Below are 26,663 nucleotides of genomic sequence, written 5' to 3' on the forward strand. Positions count from 1 at the left end.
CTATCTGTGTTGGATAGAATCTAAAACTTGGATGTTTTATAATTTGTCGAATATGTATTTTCTTACCAGGATCTAAAGCCCTGTGGTACTGCAGAGAAGGATCCAGATGAGGTGGTAGATGAGCTCTGTAAGCTTCACCAGTTGTAGCACCGCGGAGGTGGGGGTCAAAGGGACTGTGTGCTGCTGACGGGTCAACACCAGGAACTGGGGACTTGACAACAATATTCTCTCTTTGAGTGGGAGTCAGTGTGCTTTTTCTCTCATGACTGGAAGACTTCCCTGGTGTATGCCCACCTGAAAAAGAGTAATAATGTGTCATGAGCAAAATGTCAATCCTGTGCAAATCAATTCCAAAAGTGAAGCTTGAGGAAGACCAAAGCAATTAATTTTGCTGTTAATATGCAACAAAGTATTTTTTAATTACTAATAATGTAGTATCAATTACCTTCCGACGATCGTGACATTGGTGAGCTTCTGGACATTGGACTAGGGTAGTTGACTGGGGTCCTCCTGGCACTGGCATCTTCGTAAATCCCTGGACTTAACTGAGATTTTGTGGATTCATGGAGGGTAGATCTAAGCACAGATGTACCAGAGCTGACTACGGACGTATGACGTGATCGGATGGCATCAGATGATTTGGGATCTTCATATTTTGAGCGCTCCACCACCTTTAAATTCTCTGGCATCATATCCATTTGAGATACACCCCGTGGAAGCTTGCTGGGTCCTGTGATCAAGGACTTCACATTGTGTTTAATAGTAGTTTGACCAGATGTACTTTCATATTTTATTGGTGTGCCCTGTGAATTGCCACAAGAAAGAAAAATAAACTCAAGCATCAAATATCAAGTCAATGCTATATATGTGTTCATTAATTTCAGTAACATAATTTAACAGACCACCGAACACAAAATACCTGTGAAATTGACCCTTCCATTATCGTCCTTGAACTTTCAGGAGTTTTACGATGCTCTTGACCCATAAGATCTTGCCTTGGGATTTCATGAATGGAACGACCCATCTCTTTGATAGTAGTTACACCATCATAAGGTTTTCCCTTAGTGATGGCTCCTTCAAACGATCTTATGGGAGGACTTTCACGTTTTATTTGCTTTGCATACTTAAGACCTTCTTCAAAGTTTTCAGATGCTGCTCTTGGGGTACCTAATGGGAAAATGGTACATTATATATAAAATACATACGACAAAGTTTAAATCCAGTAAACAAAATTGTTGCAGACAATATTTTACCTTGCATGATTGAACCTGTCACAACTTGTCTCTCCTTGAGCTCTGCATGAGGACTTCCCTTGGGCAGCGTGCGACAAATCAATCCTAAGAAACAAAAGAATGAGAGGTTTTCAAAATAGCTTTAGTAGTTACCTGCACTAATTGCATTACAACTGCATACATTGATTATACAACAAATGTTAAAAGCTGTCAAAAGGTAATGTAACTATTAAAAAATAAGTTTGCATGCCTTAAAAGAGACAGTCACAACTATCAGTCTAACCAATGCGTTTCATGTTTGTAGACCTTAGCAGCACTGACAAATCTTTTTTTTGGTCCTTCTATCCGCTCCCCCTATTTTAAAATGATATATTTTTTAAGTTGGTTATATATCAGAAAACACTTTTTTTTATAGGGAGTGTGATCTTTAGCAATGTTTGATAATGAGTTGAGCTTAAAGGGACACTATAATTACCAGAACCAATACACCTTAATGTTGTGGTTCTTTTGTCTATAGGATGTCCACGCAGTGTTAGCACTGTATGTAAATGCTGCCTTTTCACCTCTAGTGACAGTCAGTCAGGTGGCCAATAGCGATGCTTCCTAGTTTAGCATCTCCAAGCTCTGCATGGAGACGCTAAACGCTCCTTATAGAGATGCATTGAATCAGTTGAGGAGGAGATGCTGATTGGTGCAGCGCTTTGCTGTGCACATGCAATAGCCTTCCAAAGCTTTGATGATCTCAGACACTGAGGCGGGGCCAACCACAGCAAGACCGCACAGCAATGGAGAAAAGTAAACTACCTTCTAACTCCTTAATGAGGCTAGACATAAATAGGTAGTCTAACACTACACACACCTTTGTATTCCTAACACAATAGTGTTTCTTTAAGTAATGTGTTATTTTTACCAACCCATTGGTAAAAATAATCTCACAGAAGGGCAAACCAGACATCATGGATTTGGGAGAATCAAATGGCAGTGCAAAATGGGGTGTGCAGTAAAGATGATAAATATAGATGAAGATGTGGGGTGGTGGTGTATATATAAAGGCAAAGTGGGTGAAAATAAACATTAATATACAAGAGTCATAGGGAAAACAGGGGGTGGGGGGTGGGGAGAGACAAAGAATAAATCCCACAACACTGCTGCTTTAATTAAGGAACAGATTACCTTCCAGGGGTGCTGATACAGCAGATTCTCTCACAGACAAATTCTGCTTAATGTTTCCTTCCATAGCATCAAATGTTCTCTTTAGAGTTGCCTCAGAGACCGTTCTTGGACTCCTAGTACCTTCACGCATATTCTTGATGGCTGCAAAATGATGGTCAGCGGTGTAATCACTGCTTTCTAAATCAAAGCAGATAGTTGTGTATTGTACTAATCAAATAGTAAGTCACTGAACATTGAAATTTGCTTTCTGGCACTTGGAATATGTAAGCTGCCATTATGTTAGTCAATTAAAAAAAAATAGTGTTAAATAAGTCATTAGACATGAAACAAATAAAGTAGCTAAAATCTCCTCCCTCTGAGGGGCGGGGCCTGACAGCCAAGATGGCTGGACGTGTTTGTAACAAGCTCCTGCTACATTAACCTAAACTACATGGAAAACTGAGGCAAACCTGGAGAAAACCGACATTAGGCAGCCAGAGGATCACCCTAAACACCCTCGACTACTCCCTAAGCTTGAACGGGGGTGACCCGATGGCAACACACAGCGTTACAGCCTGCGGCCTACTACGGTCGACGACCAGGGTGTTGGGGGTGGCGGCCGTGCTCCCGACCCCGGGCTCCGGGCAGCCACAGGAATCTGTAAAGCCCTGTTCCCCCCCCCCCCTTGGACCGGCGGGGGATATCCCGGTCCCCACAGAGCGAGACCTCACCTCGGCAGGGTCAACAAGCTGGAGCAAAAACCCTGGAACCGCATGGCCTCCAAAGATGGCGGATGACCAGCTCCCCTCACGAACATATACAAACTCAGGGGGTGATCGGGAGATCGAGCCCATCGCTGCGGCCTTTGAGAAATTCTGGCAAGCATTCTGGCTCCGCCTGAGACCCCGGGCACACCGGCTACCCACTCATGCGACACCAGTGCATCCGACGGCAAAGACAGCTGCGGCACTACCATACAGGCGCAAGGCCTGCACCACGCGGAAGCCAGCCCGACGCCCTCAAGCCCGGAGAAGCCCCCGGCTACCCGGAGCCCGACCCCACCGACACTCAGGAACACCTCTCAGAGTGTCAAAGCCCAGCCCAGCCTCACAGCAAACGCGGGAGTCTCCCCAGCCACACTTCTCTCGAAGAATGGACCCAGCTGGAGACCGGGAGCGACCGGTGTCACAGCTCAGGAGGGGTCATCCACAATCCCATGCCTCGCACCCGCGACAGAAATTACCTATAGGGGCAACACGGAAGCCTCGTGACCAAGCTCATACGAGGCTCCACGCTCAGACCGAGGACACCCCCGGGCAGGACGTCCTCAAGATAGACAGAACACACAAGACTACACAGCGCAGCATGATCCGGATCCCTGCGGGCGACGCTACACAATGCATGTCGGAGCGACTGCACTTCCCTCAAGGCACCACCGGAGCTGACTCCCGGCAAGGAGACATCACACCCGTAAGCCTTAAAGCAAGGACTCATGTTGATACTGACCGGGACTTTCCAACACTAGGCATTGGCTGAATCACTTTATACACAACTGGGTGCTAGCACGGGTCTGAAGGGGTTAACGCTGACTTTTTCCTATTCTTTACCCCAGCATAGAGCCATCCATCCCTTTTGCAACTCCATGAAGAATATGGCCCACTGCCATACATTACTATACCCCAGTGCATTTACCCAGTGGTTCTTTGCTCTAAGCTTAATTAGCTCTTGTCACAGCATCTTCAGTTTATGTGTAGAAGTGAAACGAGGTCGCGCTGTGTTTTGTATATGTATAATGGTTCTCCTACTATAACATATAACTGTCCTGCTGAAGCCTGCTCTGTTTTACATCACTTAAGCATGTTAATTTAATTTACAGCACTACCAAGCGACGTTAATATTGTTTTTTAATATTGCCCATCTAGTTTTTTAATATTGCCCATCTAGCGACGTTAATATTGTTCAACTTGTTTCACACTTGTCTCTACTTTTAATAGAGTGCATAACTGCATACACACTGTATATGAAACCTTATTGTCTGATTATCGTTCAAAATTGAGCAGTACTACCACATTTTCATTAACGTTACTTAACCAACCGACATACCACAAAGTTTTTTGCATGTTTACTACATTATTTACAACAACAAGTATCCAAAATTGGTTTATATAGCAATCAAAAAAAAAATGTGCATTATACTGCCACGCCATGTCCTGTTACTTTGTTGTTCATTGTTAAAGCGTGAATCTATGCTCTTGGGGCATGACGAACGCATTTGTAACTGCTTTATCTATATGCACTTAATAAAAAAAAAAAAAAAAAGAAACAAATAAAGTAGATGTTACATTTTGAGGATATTTGAGGCTCATTTGTACCATGCTTAACATATTCCACATAACTGCTCAATGTTTATTACAAGATACTTACTATCATATGATACAATGTGTCCACTCTTTCCTTCGTAGATTACATGGCCCTTAGCAGAGGATTCTTCCCTACACTTCTCTGGGTTGTTTATATCTTCTGTAGCCAGTCTGGTGATGGTTGTCTTTAGCAAGACGTCTGCAGCTATACCAGACTGCGTGAGAGCCGGTGTACCCTACAAATATACAGACACAGTAAGCAATGGCTCTAAACTTCAGTTAAACAGTATCATATAAATATTGAGACTCTAAACCAAAGTTGTACATTATCAACCATAAAGACACTGAATACCAAGTGTTGAATATTTTATAAAATGCTATACAAGTTTAAAATATACATAAATATAAAATATAATGCTACCTGTTTCTCAATCGTTTTCTACAGAATGTCAACAATATAGCAACCACACTGTTGGCTCACAATCATTGTCTTTTTGTTTTTAATTAGTATTCCAGTGTGTAATTAAAAACTAACTTTTGGGGCAAAAGTAACAGTGATGAAACACATTGCCCCAAATGGCCCAATAAGGCATACCAGGTTACGGTCAGATTTGTCAGACTTCACAGGAGCAGGTTTTCAAGTGTAAAGAGATACTGAAACCTGCACATTTTTAAACTTAATGCTACATTAATCTACACTACGAGCTAATGTAAAAAGCAGCACCACTAGTTTAAAATATGAACACGCAAATGTATAATTTAACAATTAAAGTCTGATGTGATTTGCTCTAACTATACTGTGGCGACAGTAATACGTTTGGAGAATTCTATAATCCATTTACTTGTTTTGCAATATAAACACAATGCACTGGAAACCACTTGAAAAGACATGCCAAGATTGGAGGTGAATGGTTTTTGTAGCCCTGATTAACAAACCTGAGTAATGGACCCTCGAATGGTGGAAATGCCTTCCATTGGCAGTTTGGTGGCTGGAGTGCCTCTAGTGATGCTTCCTTCCTGAAGTGCAGAAATAGTGCCTGTAAAACAAAGTGACAGTTATCAAACTAAGATGAATCCTAAATCATGAAAACTACTAATGATCCGGAACAATACTATAGCTTAGAATAACTTAACAGACAAAGTATAAACTCTTATCCATAGTAAAACAAACTGCAGCGTTAACAATATTAGGCAGATTGAATAAATATGCTTCTACCATGGTTTGACGCTACACCACTGCAAGATTCACATATGGTGCAAATGGTATCTCAACCTTGAATACTGTGTTTTTATGCACTTTCGTATTAATCCATGGGTCACACTTTAGCCTTTCTTCTAAACGTTAGTGCCGTAAGTAACATCACATACTACGCCTGAACAAATAAATCTCACGCTTAAGTGCTGCATTTGTGATGCACTTTACACCATATGCCATGACTCATGGCTCTCACCTTCCAATGATTTTTTTTCTTTTTCAATACACCACATGTAAACAAGAATGTCTTGTATCACTTTATTGTTTGCCAGCAATCAATAGTACAACTGATACGGACTGAAGATTAAATTTGGACTCTGCAAGTCTATAAAAACATTTGTATGACCAAGTTGGATTCAGGTGTTCAGAGAATGGATGCAATAAGTTTGTGGAACCTCCAGAAAATTTGTAGCTAAAGTTGCATTTAAAATAAAAACTAGCATTTTGCAATATGTCTCCCAAACATACATACTCTAGGCTATGTCCACACCTGCTTGCCCCAAAATGATGTGTAGGATTAACTATGCATCCCATGCCTACTTGCAATATGGGTGGCTGAATAAGAAACTGCCTGGGGCATGTGTTTGCAGTGTTTTCACCAGTTCAGGAGAACTCAGAACAGGAAATGTAAGGGTAGGTATATCAGGTTAAATAATTCTACAACCATGTACTTATTAAACATTTGGTTAACATTAGTAGCTCTACATAAAGGCATAGTTATGTTGGCCACAACAGTGCAGATTCAAATAATTTACCTCTGACAACACCCTCATGCTGTGCCCTAACTAGGAGTCCTTCTGGCTGTGAACTCTGACCCCTTGGAGAGAACTCTTCCTGTTTGATATACGCTATAGAACCTAGAATCAAAATGTAAAAATTAAAAGGAAAAAAAACAAAACATTTTTATTCCGCATGCTTCCTACCTAATTAGCATTGTATAGTAAAAATAGAATTGTTGTTACATTTTTATTATATAACCAGCATTGTTTAGTTAGTAGATATTGCCATTCTTTGACAGTTACTGGCATCAAGCATCAATATTTTCAAAACACAGTATATCATAATGCTCTTATTGAATTCAGCAAACCCATGTGAAATAAACACAGCCACCAGGAGACATATCATATGGTGAACCCCTCTAGAAGAGGGACGTGTTCTAATTAAAGAGTAAAGGGGACAGGAATACTGGGGACAGAGCGAGAGAAGGAGACAGGAATAATGGGGACAAAGCAAGAAAAGGGGACAGGAATAGTGGGGACAGGGGAAAAAAAGGAGAATGAAACTCTACAGACTCAAGGGAAGAGGAAACCGGATTCTAGTGACTGAGAAAGATGAGACTTGAATTCTCTTGGGGGAAAAAATCATTGAGATCTATCAGAGAGCAAAATTAAATACATTTAATGAAAACTGGAAGCAAGAAAATCATCTGCATCAGATAAAGACTACTTAAAGGCCTTTAAAAAATGCAATATTTATTTCTTAGATAAATAGCTTTATTTTAAAGTTGAAAACTGATCTGCAAAAATAAATATTAAAATAAAAGTTACTTTACATAGGAAAAAAAAACAGGCAATTTCCTGTAATGGACCTACCAGCTTTAGCAGATTCCTGTTGCCTTGGTATTCCAAGCGAGATGGAGCCTACAGAAGGCTTAACTGGTTCTTGACTATAGGGCTGCTGGCTGAGAGATGTTAAATATGTGCCAGGTGTTCCCTAAGGAAGTAAAGCATAAATACATAGCTAAAGAGCAGTGGATAGAAACGCCAGATCTGTAATGTTAACACATCCCACAGTTTTAAGTTGTATGCCCAGTTTCCAGTAAATTTGGATATGATAAAATAGAATTTTACAATGATTTGCTGCTGTCTTCAATCTACGGTATACAGTATTTTGTGGTATCTGCAAACAAAAATGATTGCAATAGAAAAAACTCCAGGCACCATAACGTCAGTGAAATTAAGTTGCAAGTTTCCCCTTGCAGTAAGAGTGACTAAAAGCGTGGTAACACCCCAAGTGTGCTATGATGTCTTAAACTGGTAATACCTGTGATATAGAGCCTCCCACAATGAATGATGGCTTCTCTGAAGAGCTTGCTGATGATTTGGACGAAGGGATGAGTGGAGGAGGTGGACGGGTTGGGCGTGTAACTGGCAGACGAGACCCTTCAGATAAGGCAGTTATGACTTGATGCGGAGCTGGCTGTAGTACTTAAATAAGAACATTACAGTATCACCCAATCAACCAGGCTTAATAACAGTTTCATATTACAAAGATAATCAGAGCATAACATGTTAGGTTCACCATATCATGGAGATAACTTTTATAAAAAAAAATATAAAACAATTACTTATACCTATCTAGATCTCTCTCTCTCTCTCTGATAAATATAATTTTTGATATATCATTTAAAGGAACACTCCAGGCGTCATAACAAATTAATCTAAATTGCGTTGAGAACAGTTTAAAGGGATTCTCCAGTGCCAGGAAAACAAACCCGTTTTTCTGGCACTAGAGGATCCTGGAGTGCCCCCCTCCCGACGAAGGGGTTAAAACCCCTTCAGTCACTTACCTGAATCCAGCGCTGCGCTGCTCTGCCCATGCTCCTCGCGCACGTATTAGACCTCCCCATAGGAAAACATTATTTCAAAGCTTTCCTGTGGGGAAAATCTGACGCTGGAGGTCCAGGAGGATGTCCAGCTTCAGATAACGGACCAAAAGTCCGTTTGGATTCCGGAAGCCCTCTAGTGGCTGTCTGTTAGAGCCACAGAGGGCAGACTTAGAGCTGCAATGTAAATATTGCAAAGGGTCACAGCACCAAAACTACTTCCATTAGCTGAAGCGGTCTGGGTGCCTACAGTGTCCCGTTAGCGCAAGTTGCCTCCAGTGCCAATTCTCCCTAGGCGGCATCTGGCTCATGAAATTTCAATTTCTGGAGGAGCGAAATGCCGCTACTGAATTGTGGAGAGTGGTCAGCTGATGCTCTCAGCCAATCAGCGGCAGTCCTGCTCAGCGGCACTCCGCACATCCTAAAATTGAAATTTCAGAAGCCAGTTTCCGGCTGAGGGAACCTGAGGATCGGTGCTGGAGGCAACTTTCGAGTTAAACCGTTGGAGAATGGTTTAAACCTTTGAGGTAAGAGTGTAACTGGGGTTCTCCTGGCACCATGACAAATTAATTAAGATGAAGTTAATGATAAGATATGATTTTTGTACAAAGAGTGACCAAATGTACTAAATTGTAAAGTAAAATAAAATTCAAGGTGGTAAATACACGCCACAATCTTTATGAAAGAAGAACAAAATAAGCAGTCAGGGGTGGAGACGGTTCATGTAATTTAATCCCTTTTCTGCATTTCTGGGTGGGGGGACGGCACACAGTAAAACAGTTTCTGGAGAAAAGAAGCAGCGAGAGAAAGACCACAAAACTATATAGAAATAAATCAGACATAAAAAAAACAAAAATGAGGGGGAAATGCAGAATAGAGGAGGACAGTATCTAGTCAAAACCAGATCATGGATTTATTATGTTACCAATGTGTCTGGACAAAGGCAAACATGTCCAGACCAGGCCAATCCAAGCACTCTGTGCAGACAGCTGAATTTAACCACATTGAAGTAATGGAAAATAGTTAACGCACTAGAAGATTACAAATTAAAAATAATACCTGGAGGGACACAATAACGAACAGGATTCATATCTGCTTGTGGAGAAGCTTTGCCAACTTCTCTTGGAGACAGCCTGTATGGTGAAACAGATCTCGCAGCATTTTGCATTTGTGCTTCATGTTCCAGTGCCCGCTTAACTTCAGCAGCATAAGGCATATATACAGATTTTCCTGTCAAAATGAGAAACAAAATAGTGATTATTTTATGAAGCACTGATAGGAATTGAAATACACCGAAGTAAAATGAAACATGTAGCAACTTTTTATGAAAATGTGGCCCATAATATGCAACCTATAGAGATGGTGTGGCTCAACCTCCAAGTATAATCAATAAACACTTTCCTAAAAAGTAAATGTGATTTAATGCCCAATATGACTTAAAACAGATATTTAAAGTGCATCGAAATGCCATTCTCCATTTAACAGTTAATTGAAATTTAGAATCCAATTCTTACACTTGACATAAAATTATCTTATTTGGCAAATGGTTACATACAAATATGGGAAGAAACATAATTGTGGCAATTGATTTAGCTGTAAAATATAGTAATTCCAGTTATCTAAGTATCCTAACCAAAATAACAATTGATGCAAGAGAAATTTTTTTTTACATTTATTGGTCATTGAATTAAGGGAGGATGCCAATCGCAAAAGATCCATACAAAACAGAGGCGAGAAAGATTGAAAATAAAGAGAAGATGATGGAAGGCTGGAGTGTGTGAGCAAAAAAAGACGCCCGTGTATTTTCTCCACTACACAAAGAGGTTTTTCTGAGCCGCATTTCCCAAGGAATAAACCCCCTCCATTTACCACTGCTTTGGTGTCTCTGTGAAGACTGTTATAATGCAAGCATTTGCAATCCACCTGGCAAGTAAGCCAGGATTAGACATATGTATTTTTCTAAATGGCCATGCCAGTGTTAGGGTCAGAAAGAAGGTCGTCAGTAGAAAGGTTTAAAAGAGCGCTGGCACCATTCTCCTTTTGGACCAAAGTGGGTCATACCAGCCCCAGGAATCTATACATATAGAATTGGGGCTGGCTGGAGCAGGACAGTAGAGGCTGATCATGGTACCTACCATGGTACCTACCTGGACCACATTGCTGCAGATAGTTCCTAAATGACAGTCAGATATCCAGGGTAAGAAAGACTTAACTTGTGGCATACTGACAGAAGAGTATATTGGAATAAGGGCGCTTAAATAAATTAGAATGCAACTGTTAAGCCTACATACACCGTCCCTGCCTCATAGTATACAACAGTGGTAGTAAGCAGAAGTCTGACAGCCTGTAATGGGTGCAAGTCCCAAGAATAGGCAATGCAAGAGTAAACCTGTGATGTAGGTCATGGACTATATCCATTTACTGGTGATCTAACTGTTGTTCTAGTTGTAAACTCTTTCCTGGTACTTGCCACATGTGTCCAAAAGATCACTCAATGTGCCACTCTCCCTAAGCTGGGTATATGCTGGGTATCCAACCTGACCTTATGCTTTGGCAGTAAACATTTTTCCTTCACCTTCCATAGCAGGTTTTGATGATCTGTTCCACAAATATTGCTACTGACTCTTGGCTGTGGCAAGAGTCCACTTAATATTCCATTACTTTATCTTCATGTTCTTGCCAACGTATTGCTACATTCTTTTCAAATATTTTTTATTATTCAAAGATATTACTGTTATATGAAAAAATACTTTTAATAAAACATATTTGAAAATAATGTAGCAATCCAATGGCAAGAACATGAAGATAAATTAATGGAATATTAAGTGGACTCGTGTCACAGCCAAGAGTCAGGAGCAATACTTATAGAACAAATCGTGAAAACCAGCTATAGAAGGTACATTCTTAAGTTTCTTTAATTTACAAAAACAGCTGATCGCTGAACTATAAACTAGATTATAAAGCACCATGATTTTAAACGGACAAAATGTTCAACAAGCAGATACTGAGAACGGCTCAAATCGGGAGGGTAGTAGTTAGTAGATACAAATAACTCAATATCACTAAAAATAAAGTGGGCAGCTTCACAACTAATATGAGCGACTATTAAAGATAAAAAAAAACAACAACAATAAGATAGTGTGAGCGCTCCAATAATCAGAACTCAATATATAATAAAATCCACCACTTCAGCAATGAATATGTTAAATAAAATCTTAGCCACGACTCCAAACTGAACATAAAAACACACTCTTTTACTTAAAAATATGGCACGCATATAATGCCCATTTATTATAAACAAATAATTAAAAAAACAAAAGAACACAAAAGACAATGAATACAAAAGTAGCTATATATAAACCAGCAAGAAATAAATGCCCCGATAACAGGCGGATACAATTAAACAGGCTCCAATGACACTAAGTAGCCTTTCAAACTGATGCATAAATAAACGTATCCGACCAGTTATATGAGTAGCATTATATACACGCACTTTATATACAACAAGCAGATACTTGAACACATGACTGTGCTTATGAAGTTTGCCTTAAGTGAAGCTTGCTGTAATTGTTAGGTCTACATGTATTGTACATGGGTGCTTGTGACGGATGATCAATTAAAATGATAACTACAAACCATCCCTGTTAGTAAGAAAAGTGAGAATAGAACACTGGGATTGGAATTGATTAGCTTTTTAATATAGAGAGGCAAACAATTAACGTCAATGCTAAATATGTTGCTGTCAGCTTGTCCATGGCCGTGTGTAAGAGCAACTTTAATTTGGCAGCTGGCCTTTTGAAGTCAATGCCCAGTGTAAATATCCGGGGATGTGCACAGTAATATTTGAAACAGAACGGGATGATCTGCTGCCAATAGTGTGAGCAATAGTGTGAGCAAGTTGGAACGCATCCATTTACAGCTTAGGCAGGAGCAGGCCCTGATAAAAAAGAATTCTCAGTTTGATTTCACTCCAAGTTGCTATGCAATGCAGTTCTCCTTCTGGAACAACTAAACTAGTTAGAATGGGAGGCCTGAAAAATGCCTAATTTAAAACATTTTCACTATATTCAACATGTGGGATAAAAAACAAAACCAAAAAAAAAAATTACATTTTATTTCATAGAGGGTGGGGTTTAATGTCCTAGACGGTATGTCTCAAGGTCCGGTTTGCATACTACAGATGTGCAGGAGAAAATATTTACATATAATGCTTTAAAGTAAAAAAAAAAAAAAAAAGAAAGAAAGAGAGAAAGAAATGTAAGCCTTATATGTATTGGTGGTTGAACTCCACATGTTTTACTTCTTCCATAACTCGAAGGACACCCTTGTGACATTAGGAATAGTAGGTGTAATGATGAACAGAACTAGAAAATGATTTCCTTTTGGAATGCATGCCCTGCCCCAATCATATATTATAAAAGTTATTTTCCAAGCATCTCAATTGAGGGGCCAATTTAGTTTTAAGTGGTTTATAGGACAGACACTTTAGGTTTCTCTAGCACTCAAAACCCAAGAATAACTTCTTTCCTTTATTATCTGTTTATTATATTTGTGCATGGTATGGGTTTACCAAAGGAATGTATTTCGCTCTGCCTAGTTTCTACAGTAGTTATGGGTGCTGTGAGAAAGCAAAAGGGGAGGATAATCTTTTTCCCCCCTCCCCCATTCATACAGCACTTCAATGACAGGTCGGGTCAACTGTACTGATAACAGTAATTGTGTAAACTTGTAGTTGCTGGAGTCACCTGACTGTACTGCCCCACCCAGCTGTGACCAGGGGAAACCGTTCCCCAAATGTAAAATAATTATCTAATTGTTTGTTCATTTTCAACAAATACCTTTATTTAATCAGAACAATCAGTTTATTTACCTTCCCATTCGACATTAGGACTCTTGGAAAGGTTTCCTGGGCTGACCGATCTCCTGCTCTCCATGCTAAACTGTTCCTGTCTTTGCCGCTGTTCTTCAAGCATGTTATTTTCATGGATAGATTGAAGATGTCGTTGGTATAAGGGATAGCTGCTTGCTGGGACAGTTGTTCCTGGGGGAATACTGCATGGACTACAAGACACCTGTAAAAAGAGGTATAGAAAATGTAATAAAATAAAATATTAGACAGCAAACAGAGCTCTGTTTTCTCCTGAATAACATTTATATTGTGGCTTTTGAAAAGAAAATGTAATAGTCTAACTTTTTAGTTTTTGTTGTTTGCCATTTCTACCCCAACTTAAAAAAGTTTATCAAATAAGGATTTTTTTGTTTAACATTTCTTTTTTTAAAGTTGATTTTAAACAATGGACTTTTTGATTCATGTTTATATTACAATTATTTAACATGGCATAAAATAATATAAGTTAAAAATACCATAGGTGGTATCACAGCAGCACGGTGTTGCAATTGGTGGATATCCATTGGTCCTTGTTTTATGGAGGTAGGGATCAGAATAGACCCAGCTGGGTTCAATAGCGATGGCTTTGAATCCATAGTATAAATCCTAAGGAAAAACAATAACAAGGTTAAAAGCTTGTCTCTGTCAATGTAATATATCACTGGCATTATATTTATTATTCATTTTTAACTTCACAGTGTGACAGTCTGCTGCAAGCAACATATAGGACAACTACTATATTTCCTTCAGTTCTATATAGATCTAAATTACAAATATACCAGACAGAAAGCAATGTTTACACTTGGTTAATAATGAAATGACCTTTGGTATTGTGGGATGTAATGCTTGGCATCTTGGGAACGTTCACACAAGTAGACATATAGATGGAAACTTCTTGTAGCAATACATTTTAGGATATATAATCCATCAGGGTTATTGAGAATGGTCAGGCATTAAAAATTAATTTTAAAATGAAGGCCAAAATAACCAAATTGAAAATAAAAAACTCCAAGTTAACTTTGCTTTCAGTCAAGCTACTCTGGCATTAAATTAGAAACTTTAGTAAATAACCCTGACATAGTGTATATGGAATAAAAGTAATTGTTATAAGATGTCACTTTAGTAAATAATAACATTAGCACTGTATAAGCAGTACAGTGAAATCAGGATGAGTAGTATTCTAAGTAAGGATTTTAAAAGAGAATCTTTAGAAGCTTTTGTAACGATGGCTACATTTTGTGATACAGCCCTGATTTATGCCTTATTTATATTTTGTAATATAAAATGCTCACCTTTGCCGGTCAGGTTCCCCATCCACCTCCTCATCAGCACTACATGTGGCACTAGAGTCATTGTCTGACTGCGACTCTGGCCTTACATGTGTGGGAAGTTGGGCTGGTACATATTCCATGTTTGCACAGTCACTTTTCTCTTTGAGCCTTTCCAGATCTCTATCTTTGGCATCATCCTCTATTTTTACTTGGGCATTGTCTGGTAGCTTTGAATCTGCTTCACCAGGCTCTACTTTGGTATGCATATGAAGATTTGGAGTTGGATTAGGTTCTACACTTTGACTCCTCTCCTCCTGTTCCATAGCTTCCTCGGGTTCAGTGTTTATTTCCTCCTTCACCTGGAGATCTGGGTATTGAGTCTCTGGGGTTTTTGCATTTTGAGCTGCAGTGGAAGGGGATGCATTTGGGACAGGTTTGTTAGCAGAGTCTTGATTCTGACAAGACTCTGTAGTTGATAAAGCAGAAGTGGTTCTTTCTGGCACTTCATCAGTATTTTTGGCTCCTTCCACTGGTGAAGGAGCACTTTCAGTGTCTGAACTGTTTTCAGCAGCTAAAAGGAAAAATATATATTATCAAGGACATTAAATCACAGTACCAATATATTTGTGTTACACAGAGCATATTACAACCTACAAATATTAAAAACAGTATCTATTCAACCGAGTTTATTTATATTTTTGTATACCTTGAAAACATATCAATATGGTCTATTGTCCACAGAATAAGGAAATATAAAATAAAACTATATGAAAACACTGTTCACACATTCATACAACAAAAACATAAAAATATGTTGTGTAATTGTGTGTTGTAAGTACAATTCATGAAATAAACTAAAAAAAAAAACGTGATTTCCTTCCCTCAAATTTACATTTAAGAGTTGAAGGGATTATTTTTAATTTATGATAGAATAATGCCCTATTCCCTATTGGCATTATTATATCAATGTCTTTCCCCCTGGATGTGCAGTGTTTCAAGTTGAAACAGTGAACATCCAGACTTCTGCCATGGTGGTTGGAGTAACCCTTTAAAGAGGTACTTTCTTTCTTGTTTTTGTAAGATAAGTCATACAAAAATGCTAAAACTGCTACAGAACATTTTACTGGTTCAAGTGGTTATGGCTAATGAAATGGTATTGATGTATTAACCATGCCGCTGCAGCCTTACTGCTAGATTCTTTACCATTTAAGAGATAAATCACTGTTTATTTAGCCCTAGCTTTAGTTCCCCCCATGTGATTTACACAGCCTCCCTACACTTGCGGGAACATGGTCCATGCACAAAGGCAGCTTCATTAAGATCACATTGTTTTACTGCTTAGAATATCCCTTTAACTTCATTTACCTTCACTATCTTCAGGGTTCTCCTCGTCGTTTGAGCCTTCATTTTCTTCATCTTCCTGGGCAGACACAGTAGAAGCCATGCTTTCACATTGAGAGACATCACGTTCCTCTCTTGGCCGCCTGGAAGACTGCAAAATAATATAAATATTTACTGAACAGAATCCAGGCACATGAATCAAACATGGCGGAGACATGAACACCTGGGATCACTGAAATCAGGCCAGTTGGATGACGATACTCCTGTTATTGGGCTTAAATGTAATCAGTTTCCATCAGTGACAAGTAGCATCTGCTGCCAAGTAGTTTAACACCAAGCAACCTAGAACACACGGGGACATGTATGTTCTGGCCATGTCCCAATATTAAGTATCAATCACACCATGAGCTAAAGCTTTTGAAGTATACATAACACACATATTGTAAGTTTGGATGAGAGCATGTATAAATATTGAATAACCTATTGGTGACTTAAATTTCAAGTAATATGACAACTTTATTATTATTTATTGTTTGCTTCAAAACATAGCTCTACAAGGTATTCAAAAGCTAATGAACAAAATACTGAGGACTACTTACCTTCTGCCTGTGCTGCTGAAGCAAATTGTCCAGATTGTGGCGCCTTTTGTAATTGAAGTAGAAGTTTTTACACTGGGACTCACTTTTTGTTCCCACCATCTTGGAGATTGCCCTCCAGTTACGACCATGCTCCACCAGGCCTAGAGAAATAGAAACATGATCACTACTGAACAAGCTCTTATACAGACTTTTTTTGATGAGTGGAGAAAGTCAGTCTTTATAAATGTTCATATCTAGCAGCAGATAAGCCTAATCATCACTGCATTAACATAATTGGGACAATATGCCATGTTTTATAGGAGACATCCCATTCATTTAAAGGTCTACTCACATATGAAGAGGTGGCCAAGAGGGAGCACTGAAAGGGAAACTCCAGTGCCGGGAAAACAATCCGTTTTCCTGGCACTGGAGGGTCCCTCTCCCTCCCACCCCCCAATCCCCGGTTACTGAAGGGGTCAAAACCCCTTCAGTCACTTACCTGAGGCAGCGACGATGTCCCTCGTCGCTGTCTCCTCCTCCGCGCCACTCCTCCTTCTGATTCCGTCGGCCGGTGGGCGAGACTGATCCCGCCCACCGGCCGAGGAGACCTAATGCGCATGCGCGGCAATGCCGCGCATGCGCATTAGGTCTCCCCATAGGAAAAACGAATTTCAATGCTTTCTTATGGGGAAATGAGCGACGCTGGAGGTCCTCTCACACAGGGTGAGGACGTCCAGTGACGCTCTAGCAAGGAAAATCCTTGCAAGAAATCAGGAAGTGACCTCTAGTGGCTGTCTAGTAGACAGCCACTAGAGGTGGAGTTAACCCTGCAATGTAATTATTGCAGTTTATAAAAAAAACTTCAATAATTACAGTTGCAGGGTTTGGAGTAGTGGGAGTTGGCACCCAGACCACTCCAATGGGCAGAAGTGGTCTGGGTGCCTGGAGTGTCCCTTTAAGGAGATATACTTTAATTTGTCCCTCCTCGGAGCTACCATCAGATATCTTTGGCTGGTGGTCTTGCCCAGTCATACAGACATACCGGTGGTGGCTATGATACATTCCATAACTGGTCTCCAGATCTCCCACTCCCCTAACACGCTACTATTCCTATTACATCCTCATCCCATCCCTAAATTTCAACGTATTCTGATCAATCATTTGATAACAGCCTCAAAAGCTCTAATTCCACTTAATTGGAAAAAACAAGCTGCCCCCTCCATCAGGGACTGGATCCAGAAAACAGTATCGATCAGGATCATGGAGGAACTTGAAGCCTCTCACTTCAACAAGTATAGTCTCTCTATACATCCACTTGGGAACCCTGGTCACATTTCCTACGGCGTTAAAAAGAGGCATATCAGCCTCCCCACTCTCTTTAAGAACTCCCAGTAACTATGCAGGGCTGCTACGATACCCCTTGAGTGTTTCACTATCGATACTATGTGATCCTATCCATATTCTGTAGAATTGCTGGTGATCTCAGGATAAAGCAGCCTATCACACTGTAGAGAAAATTGTTCAACTACAATCCAGAAGTACAACCACCCTGTAAAAAAAGCTGCGCAGGAACCAAGGCCTAATTATGTTGTCTTACCAAAACTATATTATGCTGTTTCAACTGTTAATCACACCCCTACACTGTGACATGATAAGAGATACTCATACTTCTCACCACTTGTATGTGATTCTAATTACAAACTCGATGAACAAAAAAAATTAAAGTAAATATAAAACATGTCTTTGGCTCCTTGTACTTCATCTACCAGTAATTTAGTGTCACTAATGTACTCTTGCGCATGCAAAATAGTATAAGAAGTGGTCTACGGTGATTTAAACATTACTTGCATCCTCCACGTGATGATTCCTGTTTCCATAATTTCTTGTGAGCAACAGCAAATAGGATAATAGCAGTGTAACTTTTGCCAAATAATACCAAATATACGAGACAAAGCAGTTCCTCCTAATGTGTTTCATGTATATAGCTTTAAAAAATGCAGAATTCTGTATACTATCATATGGGTTTCATGGACCATATTATGATAAAATACAGCTCACTAAAAAATACATTTAATTACCTTTTCATTTGCTTATTTATACCATCTAACATTTCTGCAAAAGGTAAAGTATTCTAGAATGTGTTTTACCCTTTGCCTTCCAATTTAATACAAATCGCCATTATTGTATCATGAAGGAGCGGTTACAAAATGTTTAAAAGGTACACTATAGTCACCAGAACAACTACAGCTTATTGCATTTGTTCTGGTGAGTAGAATCATTACCGACAGGCTTTTTGCTGTAAACACTGTCTTTTCAGAGAAAATGCAGTGTTTACATTACAGCCTAGTGATAACTTCACTGGCCACTCCTCAGATAGCTGTTAGAGATCCTTCCTGGGTCATGGCTGCCTAAAATGCATCCAAACATTCAGTGTCTCCTCCCTCTGCATGCAGACACTGAACTTTCCTCATAGAAATTCATTGATTCAATTCATCTCTACGAGGAGATGCTGATTGGCCAGAGCTGTGTTTGAATCATGCAGGCTCTGCCCCTGATCTGCCTCTTTGTCAGTCTCAGCCAATCCTATGGGGAAGCATTGTGATTGGATCAGGCTGCTACTTCTGATGATGTCAGCAGACTGCTTGTTTTTCTGTGTCAAACAGCATGCAGTTACAGCTTCAAGCTTGAATACAGTAAGATTTTGCTATATTTATGGAGGCATAAGGGGCCCAGGGGGGCTACATGGTGGTTTTAACACTATAGGGTCAGGAATACATGTTTGTGTTCCTGACCCTATAGTGATCCTTTATATAATAAATGTCCCTATATTGTGTTTATAAGAATGTGTACGTAATCTCTTAAGGTACCTTGTAAGCTGCTGGTACATGTTAGGGTATTTGTACAGAGTTGCACATCAGCATATGCACAAATGTGTGACCAGTTCTATACAAAACTATAACACCCTCCCCCCTCAAAGGTGTGGCATTTTAAATATTTTCATCAATTATGACAGCACTTTCAGTTTCCAGAATGCCAAAAATATATGATGTTGCAGCAAGCTTAAGGCTCAAGTTACCAGCACTGCATTTTGATGGGGGAGGGGGGGGGAGGGGATCAGCACTGACCAAACTCCAGAAATGTTATTTTACGGATATATATTAGAATGCCTTGCCAATGGCTGGGCAAAATACGCACAGATTTGATCTGTACAGTTGCTTTATCGTTCACAAAGAGGATAGGAATGTTTTGTTTTAATCTTGTAGTTTCCATAAACAACTTCTACACATGATTTGCAAATCAACAAATTAGGAAACCCATTTTGAAGCAACAAGCAAAATCTATTTAATTTGCTTAGGGCTTTCTCTGCAATATACAAATAAGTAGCAAAAGCTGGCAGCCCTTTGAAATACTTATTAACACCAATTTAAAACAAAGTGTCATCCGTATCCCAGAGCAGACACACATATGGTCTGATTCTTCTCTTAGAATAAAGTTTAGTGTCTTGATAGAGAAACAGCAGTTTATCTTGTCCCTGAACCTTCATGTCTACTATGTTCCTTTACACGGCCCAAAAGCATCCATAATATCTAAAACTTTGCTTTCTCACCAGAGATTACGATGGATCTTTTGAAGTGGTAAGCTTTCACAGATATGCATGCGATCTATTACAGTGTGGGAGTCCGCACAGAAATGTATGTAGCGGTTTATTGGCCACTTTAAACTGTACATGTTAAACCAAAATTAGCCACTGCTACCAAAATGTAAAAACTGATTTTTTATTTTTTTTAAATGACTAATTTTTAGTCTTCAAATAACATATAAAGCTGCTGAAATTTGTGCATATTTATTTATTCGCATTCATTTTTTTCAGAAACATGCAAGACTGGTCTTCAAGTAAACACAATTTTCAATGTATACATGTATACATTTGCTTGCAGTGCAAACAGTATAGAGTTCCACTTGTACTCCTAGAACACATTGGGTTTCAATGATCTTTTAGTTTCTGTACTTTATAATACTACTGAAAAGTTTAGCAGTAATGTCCCCACCCACTTGGAGACTTCATAGACAATGGATATATTTTTCCAATCCATTCAAGATCTCATATGCCATGCACATTTGTTTTTTTGTTTTTGTTTTAATCAGATGCGCACAAAATAATACATGGGCACTGCAATTATTGACAAATTAAAAAGCACAGTCATGAGAGATTTCACACATTGAAGAAAAAAAAAAAAAAATCTACCTAGAAGGTTCATGGAAGAACCTTGCATCCTTCCATAAGTGGTTTAATTCTATTTGTTATTATTGAAATAACAAGACCTGTGTACTGTGAGTTGTAGGAATTTATAGAAAAAGCCAAGCACTACCAATGAACTCAGAGAGAGGACAAGAATTAGCGGATAACCTTTGCCATTTCCTAGTGTGCAGGGTCATGGTGCAGACTTCGTGGTAAATAAGCAAATCTTATGGATTTGCAAAGAATGAGGAAAAAATATAGATTAGCATATCTTCTTGCTGATCCGATTAAACAGCTCTTTAAAGGGACACTAGATTGCCGAAATAAAATTAATTAAATTTGTATTAAAGAAGGAAAACGAGCAAAAACAAAACACTATCTAGTAGATATACCGCAATGAAAGCAGACGTGTTTAATTAAGATTCCCCTCCCCCCAAATTAAGAGTATATCTAAAAACAGATAGCAAAAGGTGAGGATGTCTTGTCTGCAGCCTTTGATATCCAGCCCCAGTCCATTCTTTCTGTGGCTGTCCAATCAAAGACGTACCAATGCAGCTCAGCAAGAGGTTTTTCAAGGCAGGTACTCTGGGCAATTTTCTGCCTCTTGGGTTTAACTCCACTGAACTAAACAACCAGGCAGTAACATGACTGGGTGTTTTATTGACAGCCATGAGGGTGTAACAAGCTTTATAAAAGTGTCAATTTTAATTGAAATCTGCACTTTTTGTAAAATTAAATTACAAACAGGAGACACTATTCACACACAAAGCATTTCAGCACGTTAAAGTGCGTTGTGTGTTTGTAATTCTCCTTTAAGTGCTACGGTGAAGAGTGGAAGGTGATGAAATCAACATATTGGATCGAGCTTTCTACAAAATTACATTTGCTCACTTAGCAATCTTCAGTGAAAATCTTGTTCATGAAAATACCACAAAGCAGTTAATAGTGTATAATGAAAGTGTACAATGAATTCCGATGAAAATGCAAATGGTTAACCTTGAAATTAGGTTTAAAACAGCATTATTGGCTGCTAAATACCTCTACTAGCAACACCCCATTAATTTATTTTGCTTCCTGTCCTTCTGTTCACCGGGAATGAACTAATACCATTTGTCAAAAGAGTCCAAACCTCTCCTCGGGGCCCTGCTAATCGCACTGTGACACTGCCTAAATGCATTAAGCTAAGGATTAGCAGGAGTCAATTCAGGTAAAGACGTCTTTCCTCCCTCAATGAAAGTTAAAAATAAATATATAGAAAAGAAAAACAATGAGTAAGACACAATGAGAAATATGTTACATACACAGGTTTGTCTTTTTTTAATGCAATTATCAAATTGGTTTTAATGTAATAAAATAATTATTAACACAGATAATGATAAAAAAAGAAGGAAATTTTATTTTATTGTGGAAAAGAAAAAGATTACCGTATTTGAGCGAAAATGAAGGAACCCAAACTCAATTTTCCAAGTGACAATTTTCCTAGGTGACAAAAATAAACTAAGCTTTTCCTACCACTGTAAACATATAGTCGAGGGGACTCTATAGGCAGCCAGACCACTTCATATCAATACATTCTGGTTGCCATGTCCCTATTTAAGCCTTCAACTGAAAAGGTGGAGGGGGGGGGGGAAGCCTCTAACTAAAGTCATGAAACCATCCACCCACAAATCTGATACTGCCAAGCACTAATCTATTAATCAATATAAAGCAGTAACTGAGTATGAATCAAAATCCCTTCTGTATAAATCTCAGCTTAGGAAACCTCATGACAACCACACACCAGTATCCAACATGTATACACCAATATCAAATTTGGAATAATATAAGAGCCCACATAGGATTTTATCTTGTCAAACAGCTTAGAAGAAATAAGACATTATGGGCAAACTCCATTTTTAAATATGGTAATCCCGTGATAAAAAATATGGACACAAATATGGCTATTAACGACGTACCAAATACACATAATGCAAAGCAAATTACATAGTAATTACAATTCACAATATTTCTTTGGATGCTAAATCATTAAAAGAAGCAAGGGCTTGCAGGAAACTAAGAAGCTCGCATCACTTTGCTTTTTCGATGATTAATTTACAATCTACATTAAAAGGGATGGCAACACAAAAAGAAAGAGGGACTACGAAAGCAGAATATCCAGCACTTTATGTGACCATGTGATCAGCAGTATCTCAAAGTCAGTTACATAGTAGGTGTCTAAGTTCTGTACACAAAAACGGCATTATATCCTATCGAGGAATCGTCTGACCCCCGCCACCCTCCCAGTTTGAAACATACCAATGACACATTGCAGGGTGACCTAACTATGGGAAATTAGATCCAGGAAAGTGTAAACAGAATTCACATAGCCACATATAGCACAGCTTGTCAGCTCTAAGAGCAGCAGAGTAAACGCCACGACTACTTAAGTACAACACACAAAACGCTTGTAAGTGGAAATCAATCTACAGCCTCTCTGCAGAAATCCACAGAAACCAAGCTCAAAATCTTTACCTTTTTTAGCAACTTCCATTTCTTCTTCAGTCCAACGGGAGGTTTCCACGTTCTCTGCCGAAGCTGAAAGCACAACACAGCAAATCCCATCAAAAAGAAAGACCCGGATTTGCATCTTGAGCACCAATCCTACAAAGCCCACACGCTAGTTATCCGTTTATGTGAAGGCCTCTCCGTAAAAGCCATTCAAGGAGAAGAATGCCTGTGACGGTAGGAGACAATCAGTTCTAATTACAACAAGCTAGTAGACGAAGGAAAAACTAATGAACCATGCTCAAGTTGCTTACAGGGACACTTTCATCACCAGAACAACTACAGCTGAATGTAGTAGTTCTGGTGTGTAAAGTATGTCCCTGCAGGTATTTTCACTCAGACGACCACTAGAGGTGCTTCCTGGATCACGTTGTGCAGCACTGATGTTCAGCGTCTCTATTTTCTGCATGGAGGCACTAAACTTTCCCATAGAGATGCATTGACTCAATGCATTTCTAAGAGGAGATGCCGATTAGCCAGTGTGACATTCGGCTCTGCCCCTGCCCCCTTGGGTGAGATAATCAGAATTGCTTTGCTATGGGAAAGCATTGGATTGGCTGAGATAGTCAATTCTGATGATCTCAGCCAAGGAGGCAGATTGACCAGCGCCGGCAGACCTGCGTGGTGCTGGAATAAAGGAGAGTTTTTATCCTATTTAAGGGAGTAGGCTGTGGGGTTAAATTTTGTTTTTAACACTATATATAGGGTCAGGAATGTACGTTTGTATTCCTGACCCTATAGTTTTCCTTTAATCTGCACACATGTTCTACTTCTGACAAGACAAACCTGTGTAGAAGTTCACCCACTAAAGCAGGATGATACAGGGGGCAGAGCTTTCCACTTAGGCCAGAACTTGAGAAATCTAGTTTGTAACACAGAAATGGGACATGGATCCCATGGTTTGCAAAAGATTTAGCTGACTTTGCATTATGCAATAGAGACAGGTTCTGGAATTTCATTGAACTCCTAAGTGGTAATTAACTCACAGTGCTGTGAGGATGAGTCTAAATTAACAGACTGTTCACTTCCCCACCCACACCAGGAATTGAAAGCTGCATCTCCTAATCACCTTTTTCCCCCTCAGCACTAACAGAGGTGAGTAGCAGGGAGAGGGAGATTTAAAGGAGACACAAAAAGCAGGATTTGACATGCACGTTTACAGGCTCTAAATATAAACATAGAAACTTGTTTGATAACCTCTAGGTTCTCTAATGCAGCTGCACGTAAAGAAGCAACTGTCACTGACAGACTGCTCACTGAGAAGAGGCTCCACAAATCAGGACAATTGGTCTGTGGTGTCTAATCCCATAAACCACTGAACAAAAAGAGGGGACAAGATACGTTTTTACATTGGACAAGATGAGTGGAATTGCGCAAACAGCAGATTCATGCCTCAGCTACTATAAATTGTATAAACAGTTTGACTGCCTGTATTGCAAACTAGCCTGTGTGCATCAGTATGCTGTGCTGAATTGCATATGAGCATTACAGTGGCATCAAATAAAAGCCAGCAGTTGAACCCGCAGCAGTAAATGGACAAGCTTTATTTGCAATGTGTGCTCAAGTCGCATAAACAAATGGACGAATAAAAGCAAGTGAAATTTGTGCACTATACCTACTAATCTATTATACCCAGAACATACTTGAAAATGAGAGAAATCTAAATATGTATCCTTCCTGGTAAAGTATTTTCTAAATAAATAAATAAAATACTAGAGTGGTTACAGTTTGGAAGGTTTCTTTAAATTTTCTCTAGTCCTTTAACTCATGCAAAAGGAACCACCTTGTAGTTTTGCTATAGTGCCAGGAGTGTCCTGAAGCCCCTTCAATGTAAGCAGTCAAAGCGTTTGCCAACGGTTTGCCTTCTAACTTGGGTTCTGCCAGGTGCAGCTCCCAGTTTCACCTTTTCCAATATTGGGAACCAGAAGCTCCTGTCACTTGTATATGTTTTGATGTTACGAAAATATACTTCCTAACATCTTTCCTTCGCCATTTATGTCAACGCCTGGCAGGAAGGGGTCATCTTTATTACACACATGATTAAATGGACACGGTAGGCACTATAACAATTTCCTCATTGAATTGATTATAGTGCCTGGAGTCGCCTGGCAATGTCAATCATTCGGTGTTAAACCCTTTTAGAGCACAGATGTGTAGAAAATACCTGGGCACACAGGGTAGTATCCAAAGGCAGACTTTTTTTTAGGATTGAGGTACAGCAACAGTTTGGCTCAAAAATTTAACTTTTATCAAGGCTCACTCTCAAAGTCTGTCCAGGCCTTTATCAAGGACTGCTCCTAAATAAAGTGTGCCCAGGCCTTTATCAAGGACTTCTCCTAAATAAAGTGTGCCCAGGCCTTTATCAAGAACTGCTCCTAAATAAAGTGTGCCCAGGCCTTTATCAAGCACTGCTCCTAAATAAAGTGTGCCCAGGCCTTTATCAAGGACTGCTCCTAAATAAAGTGTGCCCAGGCATTTATCAAGGACTGCTCCAAAATAAAGTGTGCCCAGGCCTTTATCAAGGACTGCTCCAAAATAAAGTGTGCCGAGGCCTTTATCAAGCACTGCTCCTGAATAAAGTGTGCCCAGGCCTTTATCAAGGACTGCTCCAAAATAAAGTGTGCCGAGGCCTTTATCAAGCACTGCTCCTGAATAAAGTGTGCCCAGGCCTTTATCAAGGACTGCTCCTAAATAAAGTGTGCCCAGGCCTTTATCAAGGACTGCTCCAAAATAAAGTGTGCCGAGGCCTTTATCAAGCACTGCTCCTGAATAAAGTGTGCCCAGGCCTTTATCAAGGACTGCTCCTAAATAAAGTGTGCCCAGGCCTTTATCAAAGACTGCTCCTAAATAAAGTGTGCCCAGGCCTTTATCAAGCACTGCTCCTGAATAAAGTGTGCCCAGGCATTTATCAAGGACTGCTCCTGAATAAAATGTGCCCAGGCATTTATCAAGGACTGCTCCTGAATAAAGTGTGCCCAGGCATTTATCAAGGACTGCTCCTGAATAAAGTGTGCCGAGGCATTTATCAAGCACTGCTCCTGAATAAAGTGTGCCCAGGCATTTATCAAGGACTGCTCCTGAATAAAGTGTGCCCAGGCATTTATCAAGGACTGCTCCTGAATAAAGTGTGCCCAGGCATTTATCAAGGACTGCTCCTGAATAAAGTGTGCCCAGGCATTTATCAAGGACTGCTCCTG

The 26,663-nt window shown here is 39.6% G+C and overlaps 1 protein-coding gene across 12 annotated transcripts in view; it reads right to left on the minus strand.

Annotated features, from left to right (window-relative positions):
• Positions 1 to 26,663, minus strand: part of NCOR1 (nuclear receptor corepressor 1) — a 122,278-nt gene that overhangs the window by 26,932 nt on the left and 68,683 nt on the right. For 6 of the 12 annotated variants that reach the window (XM_063450054.1, XM_063450049.1, XM_063450053.1 and 3 more), the window contains 17 exons: positions 23,434 to 23,496; positions 16,704 to 16,843; positions 16,129 to 16,255; positions 14,785 to 15,334; positions 13,969 to 14,098; positions 13,475 to 13,676; positions 9,664 to 9,834; positions 8,043 to 8,206; positions 7,592 to 7,712; positions 6,755 to 6,856; positions 5,681 to 5,781; positions 4,809 to 4,980; positions 2,406 to 2,582; positions 1,254 to 1,337; positions 920 to 1,167; positions 446 to 803; positions 67 to 294 (listed from right to left, as the gene is read on the minus strand). In XM_063450054.1, coding sequence (XP_063306124.1) covers positions 67 to 294; positions 446 to 803; positions 920 to 1,167; positions 1,254 to 1,337; positions 2,406 to 2,582; positions 4,809 to 4,980; positions 5,681 to 5,781; positions 6,755 to 6,856; positions 7,592 to 7,712; positions 8,043 to 8,206; positions 9,664 to 9,834; positions 13,475 to 13,676; positions 13,969 to 14,098; positions 14,785 to 15,334; positions 16,129 to 16,255; positions 16,704 to 16,843; positions 23,434 to 23,496 — 3,138 coding nt within the window. Of the gene's footprint in view, positions 1 to 66; positions 295 to 445; positions 804 to 919; positions 1,168 to 1,253; positions 1,338 to 2,405; positions 2,583 to 4,808; positions 4,981 to 5,680; positions 5,782 to 6,754; positions 6,857 to 7,591; positions 7,713 to 8,042; positions 8,207 to 9,663; positions 9,835 to 13,466; positions 13,677 to 13,968; positions 14,099 to 14,784; positions 15,335 to 16,128; positions 16,256 to 16,703; positions 16,844 to 23,433; positions 23,497 to 26,663 lie in introns of those variants that run through there. The other 6 variants (XM_063450058.1, XM_063450050.1, XM_063450055.1 and 3 more) reach the window with 4 other exon arrangements.

The sequence above is a fragment of the Pelobates fuscus genome, chromosome 1, assembly GCF_036172605.1.
Source record: "Pelobates fuscus isolate aPelFus1 chromosome 1, aPelFus1.pri, whole genome shotgun sequence".
Lineage (NCBI taxonomy): Eukaryota > Metazoa > Chordata > Amphibia > Anura > Pelobatidae > Pelobates > Pelobates fuscus.